Source organism: Acipenser ruthenus, chromosome 26 (genome assembly GCF_902713425.1).
Source record: "Acipenser ruthenus chromosome 26, fAciRut3.2 maternal haplotype, whole genome shotgun sequence".
NCBI classification, from domain to species: Eukaryota; Metazoa; Chordata; class Actinopteri; order Acipenseriformes; family Acipenseridae; genus Acipenser; species Acipenser ruthenus.
Window position 1 is genome coordinate 21,958,338 of NC_081214.1, and position 27,073 is coordinate 21,985,410.

A 27,073-nucleotide genomic window follows, 5' to 3' on the forward strand; every position below is an offset into this window, starting at 1 on the left:
AGTACATGGACAACGAACATCCTATTAAATTAGCAGGCAAAACACATAACTATGCGTAAAAGAAAAGCAGCATTCAATACAAATTTGCATAAGGTCAAGTTGAATTTATTAAAAGTGTAAATGTTCCTTTAAAGGTCACTGCAGGTTTCCAGTGCAATACAGGTAATGAAAGCTCATTTGACAAGGCAAACAGTATTTTTAAAAAGCTGTACTTTTAAACTTGGCAAAATAGAGCATTAGGATACAGTCATTGTTCTATCTTAATTATTTAATTTTATCATAAGCTACATTTCTAGTAGATTGTAGCCCAGGATTAAAAAAAAAAAGTACTTCACATTTATTTAGTAGAATTTTTTTTGCATGTTAGTGTTTGGTTCCTGAACATTAGTTAACCAAGTCACTTGAAGGCATACTGTTACAATCAATTACAAAATGGTCAGTTCTTTATATTTCTGCTGAAATATTACCAAAGAAAGCGTAATAAAGTGCATCCGGTAAAGATGACAGTCAGATGTACCACCGATTCTCTCATCAAATTATGAAGAAGTTCTATTTGAGTCTTTGATGAGCACCATCCTCGTCAATGTGATCACATTTGAACTACAATGTTAAGTTGATAGCTAAAGAAAGTATTCTTTAACAATAAATGTTTCATTCATGTTTTTTAATTTCTTCAGTGATACTGCAAGACTGAATTGTATCAAGAGTCACTGATCTTATTGTTATAAATCTCCTGTTTGACAATTTCAGGCTTTGTGTTTAAAAACTTTTACTGTATGTATTTGAAATACAATAAACAGGTTCATACATAAGCTGTGTACAGTCGCAACACAGCAATGAGGCCGATCAGAAACCAGCATTATAGACAGTTTTTTGAAGGCTGCAGTGCTCTGAGCGGGTGATTGTTATGGGTTAAGGCTAGCTGACACTGTTGATGGGAGTGTGGAAGAGGGCGTTCATAATCTCCCAGGAAACCTCTCGAGACACCCCATCTCGTGCCCTGGGATGGACCAAACTGAATCGTGAAAGGCAGGCTATCATCAGATTCGGCCCCCTTGGGTTATTAAGACAGTCCCATTCCTCCGGATTACATTCTCAGGAGAATATACTTTGCTGGCTCCCCCGCCCCGCCTGCCGTCCCTCTGTCTCTGCCTCCTGGCTGGGCAGCACCACATAGGGCTTCCCCCAAGGCCCTCCTCTCTGTCCCCTGAGGAAGAGGGGCAGGGTGTCCCAGGTGAAGCTGATGTCCTTGAAGGCGTGGAGGAGAAAGATGCCCAGAATGATGGTGAGAAAGCCACTGAAGGTGCCCACGATGTTATCGGCCCCCATTCTGTTCCACTCCTTGAAGAGGATGGCGGAGCAAGACATGACGGCGGTGGTGAAGAAGACGTAGTAGATGGGCGTCACGATGGACGTGTTGAAGATGTCCAGGGCCTTGTTCAGGTAATTGATCTGCGTGCTGATGCAGGCCACCAGGCAGATCAGCAGGACCCAGAAAAGGGGGTTCTTCAGCACGCTTTGTCCCATGACCAGCTCCTTGATGCCAATACCCAGGCCCTTGACGCAGGACACAGAGAGAGAGCCAATCACAGAGCAGATCAGCACATAGACCAGCACGTTCTTCTGGCCATAGCGAGGCCCCGCCACGAAGATCAGAATCAGGCTGCTGACCACCACACTCGCAGCAAAGACAATAAAGCCTGCAGGGGGAGATGTAATGAAAGATTTATGAAGGGTCCACACAGAGGGTAGCCCTGTGCACAGGGGAGGAGGTACTGTCCCACTGATTAAGAGGAGTGGAAGTGGGGATATTTGTATATTGTACAAATCAAAGCTTTGTTGCATCTATTGACAAGTTCTCCACGGGAAATGTGTATTTCAAAGGATAGTTTCTTAAGACTCCAGGCATTTCCTTTACAGTACTTGAACTAAAAAAGCTTCTTCATCTAGCATGCACATAGCAATACTGGTATCTTGTAGCTTAAAACTTCAATCTTAACTTAGTTCAAACTTAAAAGTAACATCTGCATAATGTGTTAATTGGGATAAATGAAAAAAAAGGATTATTCCACTTTCTATAGCACAGCATTAAGATCAGAATATTGAGTTGTATATTCTGATTTAAAAGTTAAAATTAGTTTATGTTCTGGATTTCAAATACCGTCAAAACTGTATTAAAAAAAAAAGAATATTTTAAAATGGTCACTTAAACTGTCTTTATAAGTGGGTTTGACAGCATTTTTCTTTGAGTGCAGCAAGGTAAATGAGTCTCGTACCAGGATCCTTGAGTTTCTCCGCCATGGCGTTCAGCGAGTCGACCTCCTCCTCCTGGGGTGCGTGGATTACCATCACGCTGGAGCCCAGGATGCACAGCACACAGCCCATCTTCCCGTGGACATTGAGACGCTCGTTCAGGAAGTAGGAGGATAGCACAGCACTGAGGAAACAGAAATGCGTTGGGATACCACAACACTGCTCTTTACTATAACCATGGTGTCTTGAGGGTCTTTGAAAAGTGTTGTTCTTTCCCCTGTAGCTTTTTATTTGATGGGGTTTTATAACTATTCTAAAACCTTTTGCAGAAGTATGCATGTGTGATGTGTGTACCTATATACAAAGTATGATCAAGATTCAATGGTGTGTAGCCAAGCCTTTTTTTGCAGCGTGGTCATAACAAGGTACTGCCAGAAGTTCTTGCACAAGCATGCTGAAGCCCAAAAAGTATAAGCAGCTAGCTGGCTTGGGAAAAGAGAAATCTACCAATAAACCCCTTCACTGCAGTACATTTATACAATATTAATATTATATAATAGTATTATATAATAGTAATATTCACCAACGGGATAGGTGCCTGGCAATAGGATATACATTAGGACCTTGCATAACAGTTCTCACCTCACCAGTACACTCAGGGCTCCCAATGGTGTTACCAGCGTTGCCGGTGCAAAGGCATATGCAGCAAAATTGGCAGCTTCTCCCATCCCCACTGTAAAATATCAAGATATAAAACTAGATTGAAGTGCATTTGATCATTACATACAAGGTTGCCTTTCCTTGACTGCTGTTAAATAAACCAACACAAGACCAGAACAGTTTCATGAATGTCAAACTTTTTTTTAATCCACCTAAGGCTTAAACATTCTTCAAATAACTCATCGGTTAATTTAATATGAATAGGGCTCATTGATTCCCATTTAGAAATGTCTGTGGGTGTCAATCTTTGGCCAAACCCTCAGAATTTAAAGATCCCAAACCCACAGAGGGATCTGAAACAACAAACACTTATGAAAAAAGACACTAAGGGAAGTGATTCAGCAAATACAATAGGGTTCAGAGTTAATGTTTAAAGCAAGGCTGCAGATGAGACAGGCTTTGTTAAAGGGCTCAGCTGGCAGACACTTAAATAACCAAGCCTGCACAAAAACTCATTTCACAAGGCACAGTCTCCAAAGTAACAACTCAATATGAGGCTTGTGCAATTAAACGCATTACCCGCTCGTCACATGAATCAGGGCTGACCTGACTGCCCACTGTCGTTTGATTCTAATTCTTTTTTTTTCCCCCCTTCCAAACCCTTTATGCTGAAGTGATAAATCAACACGGAAATGTAGACAGTCCTCCTGCTTTTTTGGGGACTTACTTGAAAGCAGCCCAGCCCACCACAGCCACTCTTTGAGGTATGCATGTCCACCTTGACCTAAACAATCGAGAAGAAACGTGTTAAGCCTTGAGAAACAGTGTCATCTGAAGAACAAGCGTTTACTTTCCCCAATGTCTTCAACACTTACAGACATAGCTTATTTTAGTATTACTAAATACACCACCAAGAGATAGTTATGGGTGACTAAAATATAACTACATTTAAGAGTATATCTTGTTACTAGCAGAGTACTAATAAAAGGTTTAATAAATAAAAAAGCTTTCAAATGCATGTAGAACAGATAAGAATATTGCAGTATCTGCAACATTTTCAATGTTAGCAGCAGGATCCCCTTGATGTTGCTAAATGAGATGGGCGTGGCTGCCTCTCATTCACCTTTCCTGTACTGGGAAAGAGCACTGAAATACAGGAATTGTGTGAATAGAGTAGTAAATCAAACTTTGCCAGCAGGGGTCACAATTGTGTACAAAAAATGAAAAAAGGTCATCTTGATGTTTTTAGGAAGTTGGTTGTTATATATAAAAAGAATAATGTTATTAATCGCATACATACCTGCTCGCATTGAACCCTTGCTGGCTAGTCGCAAAAGACCTTTCTTCTTTAGAATGAAGCTTCCTCCAATAAATACACTTGAACTGATTGCAAGTCCTAGGCCGATGTAGAAATCATAGCGGTTGGCTGGACTAAGAGCAGTCATCTATGTGAAAAGTCACAAGAAAGTATAGGAGTACATGAGCAAACTTCAAGTTTGACAGTAGCGGCCTACAAATAGCAACAGCGCAATGAAACTACGAGGTACAATTAAAGTGAAATGCTTGGATATTATAGGTACGGGCCATTTGAAAAACAAGCTTCAACTAAATCACATACAACTGTACACTTCTCCTAACCTACACAGTAGTTATACTGTTGTAAGTATGACGACATTTCGAAATCCGGATTACCTTTCGTAATCTTCAAGATATGTAGATTTCTTTGATTTATACTCATTGGGTTATTTTAAAAATGAAAAGCAATGATGCTTGTTAAAAAATAAAAAAATAAAGTTTTCAAACACTTTACTAGTAATATATACGGATTGTTACGTTTCGAAGTAAACCCTAGTAGTGTGAAGGCAGCTAACGTAAAATAACTTACCACATGTTCACAAGTTTGAACCATAAGTTTTTATTATTATTATTGTTTTATTTATTTGCTAATGACATATAATTAATTAAAAGACAGGGAACAGTATTTAAGTAACAAACTAGCTAATATTAAAACTGTAGCCTTCAGTTTGTAACTACTCGCATTTACTAAATACAAATGTATTAAAACACTGAAAAATAAATGTGATATATTTTATTTATTTATTTTAACAATAACAACACACATTCTCACAGATACATCCCTTACCTTGCTTTAGCAGTGCTCTTGGCTCCTGGCACCAACATCAACAACCAACACTCACATCAGCGGCTCCACTTCCTGGTTCCAGTGCAAGGTCTCGCATCCATCGTCCCAGGAACAGCCTACGTTAGCCAAAACTGGTTTTCTATGAGATGTATGCAAATGTGATTTGGTGGCAGAACACCAGCATGGTTTTCTTCATTTCACTTCATATCTGATATATACTTTCATATGATCCAATCTATTATATCGCCGGCGATAGATCACGGGACACGGGTCGGAACCTTTCAGCAGCAGGTTTTGTTTTCATCGGTCAAACCAGACAGAACAAAATCCGCTTAGCTGCTTGTGTGTATCTGCTTCGATGTTTTTGTTTTGGGAGTTTGTCGGTTTGAGAAACAACGATTTCAAGAGGTATTTGTTAAAAACTTACTAAATATTTGCTATTAGATTTACACCAATAATGAGTATTCAAAACTGTAGACTAACATTTAAATTCATAACTGAAAGCTATTTAAACCGTAATATAGACTTACTGTTAAGGAACATTATTTTAGAAAGCAAGACGTGTGTACAGACATTGTAATTAAAACCAGTCACCAAGACAGCTATGTGGGTGAAGAAAGAAGGTGAGCTTCCTTAGCCACAGTGTGTAGGTAACAAGCTCAGGTGTGTCTTATTAAACTCGTAGAAAAACAAGGAATGGATCGAACTGCTATGCAGTGGGAGTCTTGTTTCCGTTCCTGTGAATATTGTTAACTTTTTATTATTATTTTTTTTTTAAGTTAGGTTTACTTGAAGCTTTCACATGCAGAACAAAAAGACCAAGGTGACCTCCAAAATTAAAGGTTAGTAAATGCATTTAATTATGGCAATACATTGTTGTTGTTATTATTATTATTATTATTATTATTATTATACATTATATTCTGTTGGCATATACCGGTATGTGTGTATACAGTGTATGCATGGGGTTCAGGTTAGAGATAGATAACTCTTAAACATGTGTAGTAGTCTGCTAACAATCAGCACACCACTGTAAAGTGTGTGTTAACAAGATTTCCATTTAACCAGTTTGTTCATTTTCCTTGTACTTCAGTGGGGAAAGCTGTCTCCAAGAACAAAGATGATGCTCCTCACGAACTTGAGAGCCAGTTTGTTCTGCGTCTTCCTCCGGTAAGACATGGGCAATTAAATCCTCATTATCGACGATTTTTTGCGGAGCAGTAATTTTGTCAAACTAAAACAAACACTGATTGAAAACGGTCTCTGTATTGACAGGAATATGCCTCAACCGTGCGGAGAGCTGTGCAGTCTGGAAGTGTAAATCTTAAAGACAGGCTGACCATAGAGCTGCATGGTTAGTATACTTCAGATGTTATTGGTGTTAACCAATTTTTTTTTTTAAGTCTTGATGGTGATCCTGGAAAGATCTGCAAAAATGTCCTTCAGGAATAACTAATTGTTTGTTTATACTGTGTATATATAGATTCTTATTGAAGTTTGTTTGGTAGCTGAGTCCTTCTGTTAATATTTCCTTTAGGGGTCTTTTTTAAAATCACGCAGCATTTCTTTTCTATTATGTCAAACTCTTTGTTTGTCTTTTCACAGCCGACGGGCGTCATGGGATAGTGAGAGTGGACCGGGTGCCTCTTGCTTGCAAGTTGGTTGACCTTCCCTGTATTCTTGAGTCTCTCAAAACTGTGGATAAGAAAACATTTTATAAAACTGCTGATGTTTGTCAGGTATGGTTTTTAGGAGTGGTTTTTCACTTGCTTTGGTAATGAAATAGTTTTTGTTTCTGTCGCTCAGGCTGTTGTACTCAGATGTTCCTAAAAATTATATTTCTTCCACTTGGCTATCTGCATGAAGTATCCCGTAGGTATCAAATTGTTACCTTGATTATGGTTTCTGGCAAATGCTTTTTAGGACCCCATTTCAAAGTGATGGAACAGCTACAATGAGAACCAGTGATGAAAAAAATAGACTTCCCTTGTTCTTAATGGTTCTAGTCATGTTTAACCTTTTAAAAAATGACTGGGCTTCTTGTGTTCTTTGTGAGCAGATGCTGGTGTGTACTGTGGATGGAGATCTCTATCCCCCTCTGGAGGAGCCAACAGGTATTACAGACCCCAAGAACAAGAAGAAAGACAAAGACAAAGAGAAGAAGTTTGTCTGGAATCATGGCAGTAAGTATCATAACACTCAGCTTTTTAGGAAAGCACAGCAATCCTAAACCCACCGTCCTATTAAGGGTTTCATTGGACTCTCATTTGTATGCATTTATTATAAATATCTGCTTGCATTAATTCTGCATTTAACCAGGTGTGTACAATAACCAGGATTACCACTGAGTTATAATTATATGTACTTGTGCAATACACAACAATATGCAGCTGAAAGATAAGCCCTCATGTGTCTCTTCATCTGTGGTGTGTTGGGGTATTGCACATGCATTCACACTTTGTCATGGTTTATTTCTGATAGTACTTTTTACCTGATTTTTAGTCACATGCCCGCTTAAGAACACCAGGAAGAGAAGGTTCAGGAAAACGGCGAAAAAGAAGGTAAACTCTCTTTAAAAATGAATTTGAATGCTAAAGCAGATGTATTTCCTGCTAATGTGTTTGTGCTCTTGATCTTCTAAGAGAATGGCCTGGATTGTGTGTGTTTGTAATGCGCTGTCACTGATGTATTCAAGATAGAGATTTAACATCAGTTGACTGACAAGGATGGGTAAAACGCCTACTCTCTGCCTAGGATAAATTTGTTTGTAAAATTCTATTCTATATACATTTTTTTAATCTTTCATTTCATCTCTAATGCATTTGATGGCATGATGCCAGGTGCTCTTAGTTGTTCATTCACTGCTGAGCATTTCTAATGGTGTTTGATTTTGTTTTGTTTTTTTAAAACCACACCTATAACATGACAGTTCTTTACTTACTAAAGCCTACCAATAATTCTCTCATTATTTCCAGTATATTGAGTCCCCAGACGTGGAGAAGGAGGTGAAGAGGTTGCTGAGTACAGATTCTGAAGCTGTCAGTGTTCGTATCCTTGTGATTGTACTCTTCCCACGGTTCTATGTAAATCACGTTTGATAAATGTAAATATTTCAGTAGGGATGCAATTTACAGTGGCTTTAACAAGCTCTTATAAAACACAATAAAATCAAGCCATGAACCTCCTAACCTGACAGGCAGTCCTCCATAGCTTATATGGGAAATGCTACTTAATCCATTGATTGATGTATGCCATGAGCCATTAACATGTTGGTAACCACTGGCTGAGTGATCCAGATACAGTCTTAACCAAAACAGGCTTTATTTGTCAGGCACATACAAAAGGTTAAATAAAGCAAATACAGCACTGTTATGTCATAGTTTAACAAACTTGGGGTTTAAATTCACCCATGAATCTGAAATTCCTTTAAAAAAAAAAGAAGGCATGTGTATTTTTCAAATTCTTTGCATTAGCAATCTTAACAAGTAGGTTTATTTTCGTGTGGGTGGTAACATTCATCCCACTGCTCAACCCCTTCACTGTGTGTCTGTTGAGCCCTGTGGGTTCTGGTTGTGCTTTCCTTGACCCCGCTGGGTGTTCAGGATGGGAGGTGATAGCTGAGGATGAGACGAAGGAGGCAGATAACCACGGTTCACTGGCTAACCTGGACTCCTCTCCCGGGACATCAGGGCACAAGCTGGGCCACGGCTCCTCAGGTAGGGTGGAAAATAAACCACAGAGTCCAAATTATTGAGGACATAGCAGCTGGCCACACACGGCACTCCAGAAGCCTATTATTTATCAGATTAGTTGGACTATTCCACTCAATTGATAGCTCAGGTTTTCTGAAACTTTGCATGGATCTTACCGTGAATATAGGCTACAATGATCTTCTATTTCAAGACAGTCTTGGGTGTGCCCCCATGTGATTTCTTTGAAAGCTGCAACTTTTAGTTCTTGTACATGGTCCAAGGTTTGCTGCACAGTTTTAGGAGTGAATGTGTTCTCTGTTCTCAGTGGAGAGGGACGAGCTGCGGGAAATCTTCAACGACATCAGCAGCAGCAGCGAGGATGAGGAGGATGAAGGAGACCGGCACGAGGATGAAGATCTCAATATCATGGACACCGAGGAGGATCTGGAGCGGCAGCTGCAGGAGAAGCTGAACGAGTCAGACGGGGCGCGGGACGAGAGCGAGGGCAACAACCAGATAGGTAACATCACTCGCTTTCACCAAGGGCATTCTTTAAAGGTCTCGGGCAAGACCCTACATCATTTTTAGATGATTTGCATGGGCCTGAAACTCTTAAAGTTACTTTAAAGATGTTTCCATGACTGTGAAACACTCAATGGTAAGATAACTAAAAAGAACCAAAAATATTAAAGACCAGCTTTTTGACTAGAAGTCTTTCTCAAAGTCTTCAATGTTTAAAATAAATTAGATTAGAAGGCTCCTCTTCCTCACAGCACGGAGCTTAGAGCAGGGTTAAAACATGTAGTAGAATCATTTTGATTTTGTGGATCAAGAAACATGTTGTTCCACAAGAGGGCAACCGAGTAACAAAAAGATTTTGCAGACAGCAGGGGGAACCAGCGACTAACAAACAGTAGAAGACAAAACCACCAGATTTTAGAAATGTTAGAAAGTGTTGTGTGCATGTGTGTATTAGTACCCCGATTGTATCAAGTGATTTAAAACATGCACTGTTCTTGTTGTAGTTTTAGAGTTTCAGGTGCAGATCAACAATGTAAAAAACAAGCTTCAGGAAACACAAGATAGAAAGAAGCAGCAAGAAGATCTGATCATGAAGGTGGAGAACCTGGCTCTCAAGGTAAGACTGAATGCTGCTGTGGGCTTCATGGTTTATTCCTAGTCTCGACCTGTGTAACGTTTTATGGTCAATGCAGTGGCGATGGCAGTTCAGCTATTGGGATTTATTGCCTCATTCTTCATGAGTCCTGTCAATGGGTGGTATGAATGGCAGTTAATGTTACGTTTTTACAAGGCTATTCAAATAGTAGTGTTAAAATGTATCTTGCCTGTCTTGTTTTCAAAGAATCGCTTCCAAACCTTGCTGGATGAAATAATACAAGAAGAAGAAAGACTCATGGAGCAGGTGAGTAACAAACCAGTGTTTTGGAAGGATGATGACGACACTGGAGACAGAAGCCCGGGATCAGTTCTCAGGAAAGATGGCGTTTTAGGGAGGTGCTAGATTAATAGGTGCAAAAGAATATGTCAGATTAGCAGCACATCAGTCAAGCCTCTCCATCTGGAGGTATAAGTGGGAGGGCAGAAGATGATATGTGCCGCCCCATAATCCATGGTTTATGAGTGCATTTTCTGCACAACTAATTGGTGAACTACTTCATCATAAGATTGGAATAAAATGACATTGGGACATAAAAATATAATGTTAAAACATGTATGTACTGGATGAGTATTGTTCAGATGGAATACTAATATTTGTTCCTATGAAACTACTGGTTTCTGAGGGGAAAAATATATTCTATGCATCTTTTCATTCTTGTGCTAGAGAATGTATATGATGTGTGTACCTTCTGTGTTCCCCTATGAACAGCTGGCTTCGCTGCAAGAACAGTTGGATTCCCTGATTGAAAAGTGATCTCCTTAGCTGAGGTTTAATAGCAGGGGGCAGTGCAACCACAGAGCTGCTAGTGACCAGGCCACCACAGACGACTAGAAACTTCCAGCCCTAATCCCTTCGATTTATGGACATTCCTTACATGACCTGGTCTACCGCTAAGTGACACAGAATGTGCACATCATTTTTACTGAGTACAGTACTTGTATTCTCTTATTTTGTGGGCTGTTTGTTGCATGTTTAAAATAAAATAATTTCTTTATTGCATTTTTTCTTCAACAATTTAACACAACAAAAATAAATAAAATTGTAATCATAAAACACCATTTGGAACGTGAGTGTGATTCTTTCAATAAGGTATGTGAGGTGAATTTTCTCCACTATTACAGGATGAAGCTAAATAAATAACAGCTGATACCATTTTATTATGAATTAGTTATAAATTGTGACTTTGTTTTAAAATGTGATGGTTTCATAAACTGTATTACTATTTAACAGCACAGTCAGGTTCTGTGCATCCGTACAAAAGTTCAGACCGTTTCAGTTAGTAACACAATTAGATTAGCCTTTGGAATTATATGACTCGATTATGTAAAAGATTCAGGTTTCCAGAAGGCACTGCATTTAAATGGATGCATTAGGCAATCCTAATGTAAATTGTTTACAATATTTTTTTTTATGAATATCTTGTTGTATCCCATACCAAGTTCCAGAATAGGCTATATACCTGGTATGAAACGCATTACAAAATAATTTCATATCCCCCCAATGATCGCACACACAGTGTGAATCTCCCCCTTCTTTAGTATTACAAAGGATTACACTGAATCTTAACAGGAATTACCTGAATCAAATTAGAGTGGCAAAGCCCCCTAATCCCAGCCGTCTGTCTGTCAGGAAGCAGATAGGACCAGTTGACCGCATTGCTTTTCTTGTTTTGCTATCAACACAACAAGTCAGCTAATTTGTTTAACAATAAATAAGCCTGTTAGAACCACAAAACCCTAATATTGTGGAATATTTCGGGCTACTTTTTTTAAATTGCCCAGAAGGGCAGGATGGAGGAAATCTACCTTCTGAAAACCGAGGGGGTCAAAAAGAAGATTCTTCATGGAGGACAGGGGGATCTCCCAAAATTTCCAAATGGGACACGGGTAAGAGGATGTGGATGCATTAGTTCCAGGCTTTAAGCTGTTTCGTACTTCCAGTGCTTATTACATTATTTCTTTTGCAGAGAAAAAAAAAAAACAATAGTTGACCCATTTTGCAGGGAAAGCTTTTCTTAATGATTTGGTATGCTGAGAAATAGTGTGGCTATTAATAATTGTCTAGTTAATTAATGCTTATGAGTTTTTATGGCTCCCTCCAGCACAACCTCTTGATTAACTGCCCACAGAAGGCAATCTATTTATCATCGAGATAACTTTTATAGAATTTTTGTTGTTGTTGTTATTTAATATCTGTAAATAGCCTTGGGAATACTATTTTAAAAGACACTTTATAAAATTTACAAATCTGTATCTTGTATTGTGACATTTTTAATTCCTTGTGAATGCGTGGGTTCACTTTTTGCTCAATTAAAACTACAGTACTGTCTTTTATAACTTTTTTTTTTTTCATTGCATGTGTTGAACGAGCTTAATCATAAAATGACATCAGAGAGGACGGCTACTGAACAAAAATCAATGTTATGGGCATTAGTGAGCATCAAGGACCCAGAGCAGCAGGAGAAAAATCTTCTGCCTTCTGCTTTTTTCAAGTTTGTCACACAGTACCTATATCAGGCCTAAACTAGGCAAGATAAGCCAGCTGGTACTGCAGGCATTTCTAAAAATTAATAAAGCAATAGCTAATGCAGCAATAGAAAATGATATATCAGGATTAAAGCATTAAATAAGGTAATATGGTAATGCTCTATTTGGTCTCTTCCATATATATATATATACAGTATATAAACCCTTGGTCTATCTCTACAGGTGAAATTCCACTTCCAGACCCTGAAATGTGGTTTTGAGCGGACAGTGATCGATGACAGCCGCAAGGGCGGGGTCCCCATGGAGATCATTGTGGGGAAGATGTTTAAGATGGAGATCTGGGAGCCCCTCCTCACTTCCATGAGAATCGGAGAAGTGGCTGAGTTCTGGTGTGACAGCGTGGTGAGTTACAGCTCCTACAGTTGTCTTCCCTTAAATGTGCTATGACAACAACAACAATAACAAGCACGCCTTTACAGCAGAGCTATATCAAACTCCCCTGCATGTAAGCTGGTAACTGCCATGACGCAGGCATTTTGGAAAAGTTAATATCCTGGTCCGGTAATATTCCCTTCAGTTACACCCTGAAATTGCCATATGTATTGGCGCTACATGATGGAAAATGTATAATAATGGCTGTCTCCCTCCCAGCACACAGGGCTCTACCCAATGGTCTCGAAGGGTATTCGTAAGGTCGCGATGGGGATTGACCCCCTGGAAGGGCAGAAGCACATGTGTGGGATGGGGAACATGTTTGACTATCACTCCATGGGTTATGAGGACCTGGACGAGCTGATGAAAGAGCCGCAGGCACTGATCTTCATCATGGAGCTGGTCCAGGTAAGAAAGAAACCATACCGATTATACTGTGAGCTAAGATTTGTCAAGACATTCGCAAAACCTTGTCAAAAATATCTTGCCATGTAGTCAAATTAATCCGCTCTCATAAATGGTCTACCTGCAAAGTTTAATTTCCCTGCCGCACTTACTTTTTTTCCCAGTATATCCCTGAAACTGGTCCGGTCAAGCGACTGACTGCCTGGTACCAATTAACAGATGTGTCAAGATTAAAGTGTGAGCCCACTATGGCATTCGATTTAGCTAATTGTCCATTTAAATCGATAACTTAAATAGCTGCTAATTGGAAATCTGTCAGTTTGCTTCCTTACTCAAGCTCAAGGCCAGGTAAGGCAGATAGAGAGAGAAATGATCTCAACGATGGAGCAACAGAACCCAGAGCCATGCAGAATGATTGCAAACATAGGGGCATGGTAAAAAAAAATGTGAATGACATTTTAAGCTTCTTACTGTACTCTTCAAAGAGCCAGGGGGTATTAATATTATTATCCAAAGCGACTTACAGAGACCAGAGGGTGAACTATGCATCAACAAGTGTTGCTGCAGAGTCACTTACAATAGGACCTCAGTTTTACGTCTCATCCGAAAGATATAAAGGGGTTTACGGTATCATGTTACAGTCGGACCCTGGTGTTGATGTACCAAGCTGCACACCACTCTGACTGCCTCTCCCCTAGGTGGATGATCCTTTCTCATACAAGCGAGATTCCTGGGCGATGAGTAAGGATGAGAAGCTGAAGGTGGTTCCTGTCCTGCACGGGGAGGGAAACAGTCTGGTGAAGCAGGGCTGCTACCGGGCAGCTTCAGAGCGGTACCAGGAGGCCGTCATCTGTCTGAGGAACGTCCAGGCCAAGGTGAGTGGGCGGCACCTTGCGTTGGTGTCTTCAGTCATCGCAGCTGTTTTTTTGCAGCTAAATAATTTATTTTTTTACGAGGTTGTGCTGCGCTTGTCCTTTAGCAACGGCTCAGTGCCACAACTCAGTACACCCAGTTTAAAAATAGGAGTCTGATGAGATCAGGGAGTAAAGGCTTTATGAGCACATCTGTATAGAGTTTGATTGCTTGCTATTGTGGTCCTGGTAACAGTAGCAGTCCAACCTAACAAAGGTTAATGCCTCTTGACATACACAGTACAATTACATTCTAGATGGAGCTTTTCAGCCTGAAGTCTCTACAGCTCGAGTCAGGCCTTTGCTGTCAAAACCACCCCATGGGTGGCCTTGAATGTTAAATGCCGGGAGTGCTCATCTGATTAATGTGGGTTGCTTGCAGGAGAATCCTGGGCACGAAGACTGGGTGAAGCTGGAAAATCTAATCACCCCCCTGGTTTTGAATTACTGCCAGTGCATGCTGGAGCTGGAGGAGTACTACGAGGTCCTGGAGCACACCAATGAGCTGATCAGCAAGCACAAAGGTACACATTCACAGTGCAAACAGCATTGCATTTTCGCGGCAGGTTAACTGCATTTGAATGGTCTTATAGCGATCTTAGATTACAAGGTACTGTGTAGATAGAGTCTAACTACACTACTGTCATTTGAACCAATTTGTTGCATTGATACTGTAGTTAAGCTGCCATTGGTTTTCTTTGTTGAAGATGTCTAGTAAAAATGTTTCAGGTTAGTATTTCTAAATGTATTATGACAAACTGTGTTATAAGTAGGATAAGATAAACCCTGACTTCCGACAACGTATTCAAATAAACAGAATTAAAAGCAGAATTAAACTTAAAATATGTGTATACCATATAACAAAAGAAATCATCCCTACCATAATTCCCAAAACGCAAATATATACATACATTTTTTAGTCAATTTTCGTTCTCACTTCTGCTTTCCCTCTCCAGACAATGTGAAGGCCTATTACAAGCGTGCAAAGGCTCACACGGCGGTGTGGAATGAGGTCGAGGCACGGCAGGACTTCCTCACTGCTGCCAACCTGGACCCATCACTGGCCCCTGCTGTGCGCAAGGAGCTGAGATTGCTGGAGGAGAGAATGAGGACCAAGTACAGCGAGGAGAAGATGACCTACTGGGGCATCTTGGAGGATAAAGGAGGGGAGACCAGAGAGAGAGAGAGCCAGAGGAACATGGAGGACAGCAGTGCGGCAGATTCAAAAAGGGACACCAATGAGAAAACAGAGGCGGACGAAGAGCCGGCGCCAAGGACCAATCAGACCTCAAGTAAAGAAGGGAAGGGCAAGGAGCAGATGCTCAGGCTGGTTCCCTTTCTGAACAACGAGGGGAACTATCTGCTGACAGAGCAACGTTACAGGGAGGCTTCAGAAAAGTACCAAGAGGCCATCGTCTATCTGAAGACCGTCCAGGCTAGGGTAAGCCTAGAAATCTTGACTTGAGGTCAGAACATAGATTTTGAAACAAGTTAGAGGGTAGCAGTCAATAAAATATACCCATAAAGGGGGAAGTAACACTGGCTTTGTGTTTTGTGCAGGAGAGGCATGATGAGGAGGACTTGGTGTCGCTGGAGAATCTCCTCTGCCCCATAGTGCTGAATTACTGCCAGTGCATGCTGAAGCTGAAAGAGTACAATGAAGTCCTGGAACACACCACTGAGCTGATCAGCAAACACAAAGGTACACAGCTTACTGCTTCTGGAAACCTGGAATGAATTGGTGGTTGAGAATCCTACTGCTCTAAAATACCATTCCTAGTATGATGGCAAGCATTGAGTTTAATTATAACCTGAATGGAATTCACAGCAAGTCTTTTCCTCTTATCTCAATTGCTCAGAGAGCTTCTGTGGATTTGGTTTCAGGCTTTCTCTCTAATTTACCCTTCTCTTTATTTCTGTGTCTCTTCCTCATCCAGTATACTTCTGTAGAGTTAAATGGCCTGTAATATTTTGGACGGGAACCAGTATATTATTATTGTTATTTTTAATTTGCTTTCCCTCTCTCTCCCTCAGACAACGTGAAGGCCTATTACAAGCGTGGAAAAGCTCACGCCGCATTGTTCAATGATAAAGAGGCGCGGAAGGATTTCCTGATGGTCTGTAAGCTGGACCCCATGTTTGGCCCCACCGTGCGGAAAGATTTGAAAATCATGGGGGAAGCGATGAGAGCCAAGCTCAGCAACCAGATGAAAAGCTACTGGGGTGGCATCAAGGAGAGACACGAGCAAAGAGGAGAGACCATGGGAGCAGAGAGACAGAGGGATATAGAAGGGGAGGGGGGCGTCAAAGAGAAAGGAAAAAATATGAAAGAGGAGAATGGTATGAATAGAGGGATAGGTACAAAGAAGACTGGTGAGAGTACATCAGTAGAGAACAATGGGAACAGAGCTGCAGAAACTGTGAGAAGCCATGACAACACAGGAGCAGTAAAAGAAGAGAACAATGAGACTACAACAGTCACAAGTAAAGACGCAACCAATAAAAATGTAGAGGCAGGTATAGTTGAGACGAATGAGATCACAGGGACAGGTATAGCTGAATCTAAAGAGACCAATGACAATACAAGTAAAGAGTGGACCAATAAGATTACAAGGGCAGGCATGGAGGTTGCTGATACAAACACATATACAGGTATAAAGAAAGAAAAGGAAGCCAGTGAGAATAATGCAGCAGTCACAGGTAAGGAGTGGACCAGTGAGAATGCCAGGGCAGGTATAGATGAGTCCGAAGATACAGGTGAGTTTGCAGATGAGAACATAGCAGCAGCAACAGAGCAGTCAAATGGAACCAATCAGAATAAAGAAGCAGTGACCAATGAGAATATCGGACAGGGCATTTCTGCAGAACATATTGATGTTGCTATTAAGGGAGCCAAATAGAATGCTAGCCAATCAGAGTACAGTGCAGGTGTAAGGCCCACATCAATTGATTTAATGTAAAGGTGGTCTGTACCAGTGTTGATGATGTGCAGTGTTGTACGTTGCTGATAAACTGCAAACAGAACCGAAACTTGCCAATAAAAAAAGACACACAAGCAGGTAATTATAACAAATACAAATTTATTTCTGTACACAATATAAGTAGAAAGCAAGCCGGTACCCCATTAATTAAAAGGTTAGCTTTTCACTGTCGTCGTTTTATACAAATTTCAACAAAAACTATTACAGAAGCCCATACGTACTGTATGTTTTCTCTTTAGATGTCAAGTAAAATGGTTTGTGGCTGTGAGATAAAGGGGTTGTGTTAGGGGGAGGCGATGGAGTTCCACCAGCAGTGACTGTGAGCGATGTCTAGGTTAGGATCTAGTTGGAAAAATAATCTAGTTTGTTGCTGGTTGGAAAATAATTTGACAGCCCATTGAAAAAAAAAAAGTCAAATATAACTGCATTTATCATTAAAGGCTGGCACATACAGTATGTTTTTTTGTTTTTTTTAAAGGCGGCACTGCAAGATATGGTTTTCAATTGGGTACAGTTATTAGCATCCTGTTACGCTGCCAGACAAACATCCTCTCACTCGTTTAACGATACCTCCTTAAATCCCTTCCTGTGATCACCCATGTATCTCAGGAGTGTAACCAGAAAACACACACATATATATGGAACCACAGAGCAGGGAAATCTTGAATTCATTGTATCCACTGCTTGGCATTAAAATGGTCACAATAATACATAAACAAATTATATATTTAATGAAATTAAATTAAATAAATAAGCATGAAAAGGGTAAAAGTGTGTCAAATACTTGTCATTTTGTTTCACTGTGCTTCCTTTAAGTTCAGTTCAGATTAAGAGAAGAACATTTTTAGTGTGGGTCTAAAATGAAGTTCCCATGTAAACACTGTTGCTGTCCCTATAGCGACACCACTTTCTGTTAACGGGTCTATTTGATCAATCTGTACTCTACCGTGATAAGCCACCATTGGGGTTTTTTTAAGCATTTTACAGCACTGGAGAAATCACCCTATATTGTATCCACCAACTATCCGTGGTTATCCTGTGATTACCACTAACAATAAGAGCTCCCCAGTGCTGTAAAATGTTCTAGTAAAATCTAACTACGTCTCATCCTGGTTATTTTTTTAAAAGGCAGCACAAGGCTCGTCCCAGTATTGAATACTGCACAGTCATAATCTGGAAATGTACAAACTAGTAAATCTGTCCTTTTATGGGTACTGTTTGTGATCATTTCCAACACTCAATAAACGCATACTAAAATTTGGTTCATTTGCCCATGTGTTCATGACAGTTTTACATTTGGCGGGTTAGGGAAGGTGTTTGGGCTCCTATATTCCTACTCCACAACCCCTCAGTCTAGCATCACCTCACGCAAAACAAGACTGGCACCTTAAACCCACGGCTCTCGAAAATCTCAACAGTTCTACTGCACATTCCACCCACCTTCCAGCCCCCTCTACTTTCATTTCATGACTGAACCATCCACCAACAAATATTTATAAACCACTCAAGAAACCTTTCTCTAACCCAGTACAGTACTACTTACCAAGCTCACAACTAATGCACCTGACCCAGCTTGGTCTGATTTAAAATATAGCCATTTATTGTATAGTTATTGGAACCTCTCAGTAAAAATACTGCATTATATGATAATGAATACCTGCAAAAAGTTTAATGAACTTATTCATATTATTGAGACTTCAACATACCCCTTAGCTGTATAGTTCACAGTTGATGTTTGCAGCATATTAGTATAGATTATCATAACATTATTATTATTATTATTATTATTATTTATTTCTCAGCAGACGCCCTTATCTAGGGCGACTTACAATTGTTACAAGATATCACATTATGTTTATATACAATTACCCATTTATACAGTTGGGTTTTTACTGGCGCAATTTAGGTAAAGTACCTTGCTCAAGGGTACAGCAGCAGTGTCCCCTACCAGGGATTGAACCCACAACCCTCCGGTCAAGAGTCCAGAGCCCTAACCACTACTCCACACTGCTGCCCTACATACATTTGATTATTATACAATTAGTTTTCTCAAAGTTTTGCTATCGCCTGTCTCTACCCTTTTTATTACAAATATGCAACTTCTAATTGATGAACACAGCCACTCCAGCTTACCTAGCTTTTTTCTTTCATTTTTTTAACCATCTTGTTTTAAGGTGGTCCTGGACATCAACTAGTTTTGTTTTTAATCTGGCAGCTTCAGATTGTCAGTCCCACTGTGTGACTCCCTGTAATTATTGCTTTCTCTGATTTCTCATGACTAAGGCTGTATTTTCACGGTTATTAAGGATTTCACAATATGTAGTTCCCGCGTGAAAATTCAAATTTCTGAAATGTGTAAAACGTACATATTTTTTATCACTTAAATAAATACAGCAAACGTTTGCCTTATGGACGCACTACTCGTTACACTGTATTTAGGAACCTGGCTGTCTGTTTAGTTTGCATCCGGTAAATGATTGAACATACTGCATCAAGCAGCACCATTTCTGTAAAATGTCTTCAACGAAATAGACACCAACTGCATCAAAGATCGGAAATAATTCTGTTAAGGATCGCTCTGTCTGGTTCAAGAACGGGACATTTCCCACCTCTGTTGCGATTTTTACATTTATTTATTTTCAAGTAAGCATTTAATTATTTAGAAACATTTGTTGTATAATAATGCTATTTTTTTCTGCTTTAATAAATATTATGTTTAATCGTGAAACATCTTGAAATACCTATTTTAAGACCGTGAAATAAGCCATTTTTGTACAGTAAAAAAATACAGCCCTATGACTGTCCGAATATAGCCTTTATTTTAATAATTGAATACCCCACTTAAGTTTCAGTAGCAGCACTTTTATCTGTCGGCAGCTGAATGTTCTGCCACAATATAACTGTTAATGGAGTTTGAATTAATACTGTGTATAAACAAATTATCCCCTTCAAAAGAGTTGTAAAAAAAGCCTTGAAATGCCAGCCCAAATGAGCATGTCATACAAAATGATTTGAGCTGGAATGATAAAGCTTTGTTGGAAACCATGACAACCAAAGAAGATGTCAACACATCAGGAGTTCAATAACTTGGTTTTCTTCAGAGCCATGTTTTTAAGACATCAGTAAGTACTATTTAATAACGTGACCTCTGCGAGGTGATACTGTATTGTATAAAATAACACAAATACTTCGGGACTACACACATAAAGGATTTGGCTCGTGGGCGTTCAGCTCATGTTTACAAATGATTTGGTTCACTGATGTCAGCACAATCCCACTGAGTAAACAGCCTCAGTTATCTCGCTTGCAGCTATGTATTATGCTGTTTGTCATGGTCAGTGAGTTTGAGTCTGTGCGTGTGTGTTTCTAAAATGGGCTTGACATAAAAGCCAACTAGGAACGCTAGAATCAGGCTCAAACACTTCAGAACTCCAATAGAAAAACCCCTCTCCCAAACACCGGGGGGGGGGGGATGCACTTGGGAGTCATTGGTTTTAAGAACCAGTATACATCCTTTGCATCTTTTAGCCCTGTCGTTTAGGCCTGCGTGCCTTTGCTCACTAGCCAGGAGGTTTAGGGATGGAGGTCATTGCGTGTGCGTGCTGGTGGGAGCTGCGGTTTGTAGATAAGGATGACTCGGTGGGAGCTGTGTTTTGTAGATAAGGATGACTCTTGGTGGGAGCTGCGTTTTGTAGATAAGGATGACTCTTGGTGGGAGCTGTGTTTTGTAGATAAGGATGATTCTTGGTGGGAGCTGCGTTTTGTAGATAAGGATGACTCTTGGTGGGAGCTGTGTTTTGTAGATAAGGATGACTCTTGGTGGGAGCTGTGTTTTGTAGATAAGGATGACTCTTGGTGGGAGCTGTGTTTTGTAGATAAGGATGATTCTTGGTGGGAGCTGTGTTTTGTAGATAAGGATGACTCTTGGTGGGAGCTGCGGTTTGTAGATAAGGATGATTCTTGGTGGGAGCTGTGTTTTGTAGATAAGGATGACTCTTGGTGGGAGCTGTGTTTTGTAGATAAGGATGACTCTTGGTGGGAGCTGTGTTTTGTAGATAAGGATGACTCTTGGTGGGAGCTGTGTTTTGTAGATAAGGATGACTCTTGGTGGGAGTTGTGTTTTGTAGATAAGGATGACTCTTGGTGGGAGCTGTGTTTTGTAGATAAGGATGACTCTGAACTGGATCCCAGTTAAATAGAAGCTGAGCAGGCAGGACACAGCTGCTCTTTAGATAAGCGATGTTGTACCTAAACCAAAAAAAAAAAAAAAAGACAATAGGACCAAATCACAAAGCTTTCTCAAGTGAAGGATTTAAAGACACTAACGAATTATTCTTGTTTTTTTAGACACTGTATAATTGTTTCTTGTTGTTTAGGCTTTGTATCATTTTCTGCTTCAGTCACCACATCCCAGTGACGTTTTGTTTTAGTGTATCCATTAACCTGCTGCCCCTGTGTATATTTATTACATCCACTAGGGGCAGAGCGTTTCTGTCTACAACAGTTTATATACATTTTAGACCATTTGTAATCAATCAAAACATACATTAAGTAAATGGTTATGTAAATGAGTTCCTCTCAGTGCGTTTTCTCCTAGTGAATTTTCCGTTTGGTTTCTTTTAATGAGTGTAATACTCACCACTGTCTGGAGGGAATACGTTCCTCAGCTGTTCAATCACCTCCTCCAGTCGCATGACTGAGTCCTGGGGGTCCTGGCCGTCATCTGCAGTCACATAAAAAATATATATATATACAGACGTGCTCAAATTTGTTGGTACCCCTCCACAAAAAATGAAGAATCTACAATTTACTCTGAAATAACTTGAAACTGACAAAAGTAATTGGCATCCACCATTGTTTATTCCATATTTAATAGAAATCAGACTTTGCTTTTTTATTTTTTATTCAACATAATATTGTAAATAATAAAACAAATGAAAATGGCATGGACAAAAATGATGGGACCGCTAACCTAATATTTTGTTGCACAACCTTTAGAGGCAATCACTGCAATCAAACGTTTTCTGTAGCTCTCAATGAGACTTCTGCACCTGTTAACAGGTAGTTTGGCCCACTCTTCCTGAGCAAACTGCTCCAGCTGTCTCAGGTTTGATGGGTGCCTTCTCCAGACTGCAAGTTTCAGCTCTTTCCATAGATGTTCGATAGGATTCAGATCAGGACTCATAGAAGGCCACTTCAGAATAGTCCAATGTTTTGTTCTTATCCATTCTTGGGTGCTTTTAGCTGTGTGTTTTGGGTCATTATCCTGTTGGAGGACCCATGACCTGCGACTGAGACAGAGCTTTCTGACACTGGGCAGTACGTTTCGATCCAGAATGCCTTGATAGTCTTGAGATTTCATTGTGCCCTGCACAGATTCAAGGCACCCTTTGCCAGGTGCAGCAAAGCAGCCCCAAAACATAACCGAGCCTCCTCCATGTTTCACTGTAGGTATGGTGTTCTTTTCTTTGAAAGCTTCATTTTTTCGTCTGTGAACATAGAGCTGATGTGACTTGCCAAAAAGCTCCAGTTTTGACTCATCTGTCCAAAGGACATTCTTCCAGAAGGTTTGTTACTTGTCAATATGCATTTTAGCAAATTCCAGTCTGGCTTTTTTATGTTTTTCTGTCAAAAGTGGAGTCCTCCTGGGTCTTCTTCCATGGAGCCCACTTTCACTCAAAAAGCGACGGATGGTGCGATCACAAACTGACGTACCTTCACCTTGGAGTTCAGCTTGTATCTCTTTGGCAGTTATCCTTGGTTCTTTTTCTACCATTCACACTATCCTTCTGTACAATCTGGGGTCGATTTTCCTCTTGCGGCCGCGCCCAGGGAGGTTGGTTACAGTTCCATGGACGTTAAACTTCTTAATAATATTTGCAACTGTTGTCACAGGAACATCAAGCTGCTTGGAGATGGTCTTATAGCCTTTACCTTTACCATGCTTGTCTATTATTTTCTTTCTGATCTCCTCAGACAACTCTCTCCTTTGCTTTCTCTGGTCCATGTTCAGTGTGGTGCACACAATGATACCAAACAGCACAGTGACTACTTTTCTCCATTTAAATAGGCTGAATGACTGATTACAAGATTGGAGACATGTGTGATACTAATTAAAGAAACTAATTAGTTTGAAATATCACTATAATCCAATTATGTATTATCTTTTCTAAGGGGTACCAACAAATGTGTCCAGGCCATTTTAGAATATCTTTGTAGAATAAGCAATAATTAATCTCTTTTCACAGCTTCTTTGCTTTATTCTATGACATACCAAAGGCATGCAAGTATACATGATAAAATAGTTTTTAATTTCATCACTTTTGAGGAGGAATTAAGCATTATTTCAATGATCTGTAAGGGTACCAACAAATTTGAGCACGTCTGTATATATATCAGACTGACTTTCTGACCTTTTCATTCCTTGTCTTTGAAAACAATAACTTAATCACTCACTTTCTGTGCTTAATAGATGCGGTGTCTAGTTTAAGAGTGGGTGACTGGTACAAATTTTAATGTACCTGAAACCAAGCTGATACATCAAAAAACCTTTCAAATGGAAACTCAACGGACAAGAACAAAGCCTAGTTTTTAATATAATGTCAAACTCAGTGGTGTAGTGCTATATTTAGAAGCGAGGGGTCACTATTATTAACTCTTCCAATTATTACATCTACCGGTAATTGTAAAACGCTGACACCTTAGCACAGCATTAATACAGGTTCCCTTCACCTCTCTACATTATTCACACCTGTTGTTCCAGACCAGGCATGCTATATTCAAACTTTTTCATTATTTATCTCTCAAGGGTTTCTTACGGTTATTGTATTCTTTGCTTGTTTGTATGGGTTATACGCATGTATATCTCCATATATTAATAGGAGCAAAACAGTTCAATATTCTGCACGTGAAGTATGGAAACGGTGCTCTCCCTGCCCAAGAGAAGGGGGGGGGGGGGGGTGCTCCCCTGCGACCCCCCAGCACTACACCCCTGTTCAAACTCATTGCTATGCAATCTTGTGATTTCATTAAGTTAAGTTTAACTTTATTTCAGCCTTGCAAAACAAGCCAGCATTCTCACATCTTCTGCAACTGAAGTTCCGTAACCTTTATGCATGATATATTCTCATCTTTAAGAGCACTTTGGCAAGATCAAAAGAACTGCTTATTGCCCCTTTATAGCTGTCTGATTCTTCAAGTTTATCCTGAGACAAGCCATGAAATCTGTCTACTACTTTACCACAAAAGCCAACCCATCTGTTATTGGTGACCCAGAAAGAATGCATTTCAGCAAAGCACTCTTTTGAAGCACTGTGAGATAAAAGCTAATGTAAAGCACTCCGCTAATACCCAACAACCTGGCTCAGAACACTGCAGAGTGCACTTACTGTAAAAACCTCTAACAGACAACAGTAACATTTCTGGCTAATATCACTTTCCTGTTGAACTAGAACACGGCCGGTCGAAAATAACGGTCAAGAAACAGACAACATTGCTCAGTGAGATGTAAAGTTGCAAGCAGCATGCTTCAGTTTGGCATAACACAGCTTGATATTCTGCGTTCAGAGTTTTCCTTGACAGAATTAAATACTTTTTGCCTGTTTGACAGAACTGTGATTTAATGTATGAATCTGATTGTACTCTTGACGACTGAGTGATTGAGAAGCCTGCTCTCCCGAGCAGTGGTACTGTGGTTACCCAATCAACTTGCTGCATCCTGTGACAACAATAGAGTTATTTGGAGACACTACACAGACGCTCTGAGCAGATGTTCTGCTCTCTGGTATCACTGATATGGGATGGCAGGAGATCTGCAGGGTGGAGACACCCAAGCAGCAGAATATAACATTATAATAATGTTTTCTTGTGTTATTCAATGGCTACAGCACCCACCCTTACCTGCGACCTCTGTATCTGGGGTCTCCCTGGACTGATCCTCCCTCTGGCTGTCCCTGGACTGCTGTGAAGAGGAGACTGAGGACGCTGCTGATTCATTCGCTTCGGATTCCTCTTTAGGCTGCAGTATCGCAGAACAAAACATTTTTGAAATTCAGTACTTGACTGCAACTGCCTCAATGATGTATTAATATAATCCAAATACAGAGTGCTCTAGAGTAGCTCTGTTAATTGCAATTTAATTGTCAGCTTCACTCACTGTTTCCTTTCTTCTAACATTTAATGGATTTGGGCCCTTTAGCACAATTCAATTAACCTTTTTTTTCAAGGGAGATCATGTTCAATGCGATAAATGGAGAGAATGTGGAGCAGTGCTGTGCAGCAATGGCTTTCATCTGTGAACTGAATGTGTACATCCTTGTTTTCCAGTGCACATAATACAGCCTCCAAGACTGGAACTCGTTGAAACAAAACCTGGACCATTTGGGGGTATTTCTGGAACAAGGCTGCTACAGCGTTTAAACTGAATTATCATCAATGGTTTGTTAATCAAATCAAAATAAATATTGTTATGCATTTCTAAAACACGTTTACCAGAAAAATAAAAAAAAGATGCGTCCTGAAATCTGAGTCAAACTAATAAACGTACTATATTAGTCTTGTAGACTAACAAGTGCTATTTTCAATGTATTTGGGTTTTGTATCGCTTGGGGGTATTTGATAAAAAGCATGCCTAGCAGCGCTGCACTGCAGTTACTGATAACAGCTTTCAGTCCTTTATTTCTTGTTTGTCGTTCCGGGCCCCTGTGGCCCCTCGTACCTGCAGCAGCAGCTCTCGGAGCCGATTCAGCTGGGATTCCAGCTGTTTGTTGTGGTCCTCCAGGATCTGCATGCGCGTCTCCAGGCGGCTCTTGTGCTGCCTCAGGATACGGGCCTCAGCCAGCAGCTCGTCGTCACAGAGACCCATCGGGGAGCCAGGAGCCCCCTCAGCCAGCTGAGGAGAGGCAGCCGCCTCCTCATGCTGCCACTTCAACCGTCGGTACTCCCCCTGCAGGATCCTGCCACAGCAGCACACACACACACACACATACCCTTTGGCAAGTGTTGATAGTAAGATGTGCTTGAATACTTGTCATAGTAATCTTCATGTTGTATGTTTCACTTTTTATAACATTATTTATTTTTGGACATAGTTGGAAAATAAAAATAATAATTTATTTTGCCTTTGACCAATTTCGATTATTATCTTTATCTACAAAACACAGCTCACACCAAGAGTTACGATTTTAAGGCATGCAACGTCGGGTTAAAACTAACATTACATGGTAATATGCTTTACTAAATATTAAAAAACATTTTTAATATAATTATTTTATTTTTACAATAAATAATTCTCAGTTATCTTTAAAATATAAAAAACAGTTATTGTTTTACAATAACAAAGACATAACAAACTAAGTTTTGTAAATGACTATTAACACTTTTAAATATACGTCATTTTATCAAATTAATGTATTTAAACATTTAATTAATTAGACAATTAAATTATGAAGTAATTCATTAGTGGTCTGAAATGCAATTAGCTCAGAATTATCTGGGCATCTCACCATAAGAAAAAAAAAATGAACCAGTCACCAACGGGACTGTCAGATTGTCTACCATTTACTTCTAAATCAGGCCCGGTCAGCCTTATATGTGTAAACGAGCGACCCAAATAGACCCCACCTACTCTGACAAGCCAGTAAATCTTTACTGTGATTTCTTAAGCAGCCTCTGTGATCGGTTCGGGTTTACATGTTCGGGTGTCTCACCTGTTCTCGTTCTCCAGACGGGCCAGGATCCTCTCCAGCTCATCCTTGTCCTCACAGTTGAAGTTGCCCAGGAGGTGCCCGGCTCCGAACTGCTGCCCTGTGAGTGAGTCCTGCTCCAGGGTGGGGCTCGAGTGCCGCAGCAGGTACTGGTCCTCGTCGCTGTGGACAGCATCCCATGGAGAAAGGGGGTCAGACAGGGAGTGTGATGCACCGAGAAGGATAC

At 40.2% G+C, this 27,073-nt stretch overlaps 4 protein-coding genes across 9 annotated transcripts in view; 2 read left to right on the forward strand and 2 right to left on the reverse strand.

Annotated features, from left to right (window-relative positions):
* Positions 1-83: 83 nt before the first annotated feature.
* LOC131701793 (magnesium transporter NIPA2-like) lies at positions 84-5,191 on the reverse strand. Its single transcript, XM_059001725.1, has 6 exons — positions 5,057-5,191; positions 4,214-4,358; positions 3,641-3,697; positions 2,896-2,986; positions 2,277-2,437; positions 84-1,700 (listed from the first exon to the last, which is right to left on the reverse strand). Exons 2-6 carry the CDS (start codon positions 4,356-4,358, stop codon positions 1,096-1,098), a joined length of 1,059 nt encoding a protein of 352 aa, XP_058857708.1. The 5' UTR covers positions 5,057-5,191; the 3' UTR covers positions 84-1,095.
* Positions 5,192-5,326: 135 nt separating this feature from the next.
* LOC131701792 (transcription initiation factor TFIID subunit 7-like) lies at positions 5,327-10,986 on the forward strand. 2 transcript variants are annotated; one of them, XM_059001723.1, is made up of 13 exons: positions 5,327-5,464; positions 5,836-5,898; positions 6,150-6,226; positions 6,332-6,410; positions 6,662-6,795; positions 7,116-7,239; positions 7,559-7,617; positions 8,032-8,104; positions 8,659-8,772; positions 9,074-9,268; positions 9,774-9,886; positions 10,112-10,171; positions 10,637-10,986. In XM_059001723.1, exons 2-13 carry the CDS (start codon positions 5,859-5,861, stop codon positions 10,679-10,681), a joined length of 1,113 nt encoding a protein of 370 aa, XP_058857706.1. In that variant the 5' UTR covers positions 5,327-5,464; positions 5,836-5,858; the 3' UTR covers positions 10,682-10,986. The 2 variants fall into 2 exon arrangements, with proteins under 2 accessions (XP_058857706.1, XP_058857707.1); XM_059001724.1 differs by having other exon boundaries at positions 5,331-5,464; positions 5,840-5,898.
* A 485-nt stretch (positions 10,987-11,471) lies between these two features.
* On the forward strand, positions 11,472-17,088 carry LOC131701791 (uncharacterized). Its single transcript, XM_059001722.1, has 8 exons — positions 11,472-11,814; positions 12,637-12,816; positions 13,066-13,254; positions 13,950-14,126; positions 14,545-14,686; positions 15,119-15,603; positions 15,723-15,864; positions 16,197-17,088. The coding sequence occupies exons 1-8, from the start codon at positions 11,719-11,721 to the stop codon at positions 17,060-17,062; spliced, it is 2,277 nt and encodes a 758-aa protein (XP_058857705.1). The 5' UTR covers positions 11,472-11,718; the 3' UTR covers positions 17,063-17,088.
* Positions 17,089-17,225: 137 nt separating this feature from the next.
* The window catches only part of LOC117430802 (dystrophin-related protein 2-like), a 57,202-nt gene continuing 47,354 nt past the window's right edge, over positions 17,226-27,073 (reverse strand). For all 5 annotated transcript variants that reach the window (XM_059001717.1, XM_059001718.1, XM_059001719.1 and 2 more), the window contains 5 exons: positions 26,851-27,009; positions 25,860-26,097; positions 25,043-25,160; positions 21,783-21,866; positions 17,226-21,391 (listed from right to left, as the gene is read on the reverse strand). In XM_059001717.1, the coding sequence (XP_058857700.1) occupies positions 21,372-21,391; positions 21,783-21,866; positions 25,043-25,160; positions 25,860-26,097; positions 26,851-27,009 (619 nt within the window). In that variant the 3' untranslated portion in view covers positions 17,226-21,371. The remainder of the gene's footprint in view (positions 21,392-21,782; positions 21,867-25,042; positions 25,161-25,859; positions 26,098-26,850; positions 27,010-27,073) is intronic.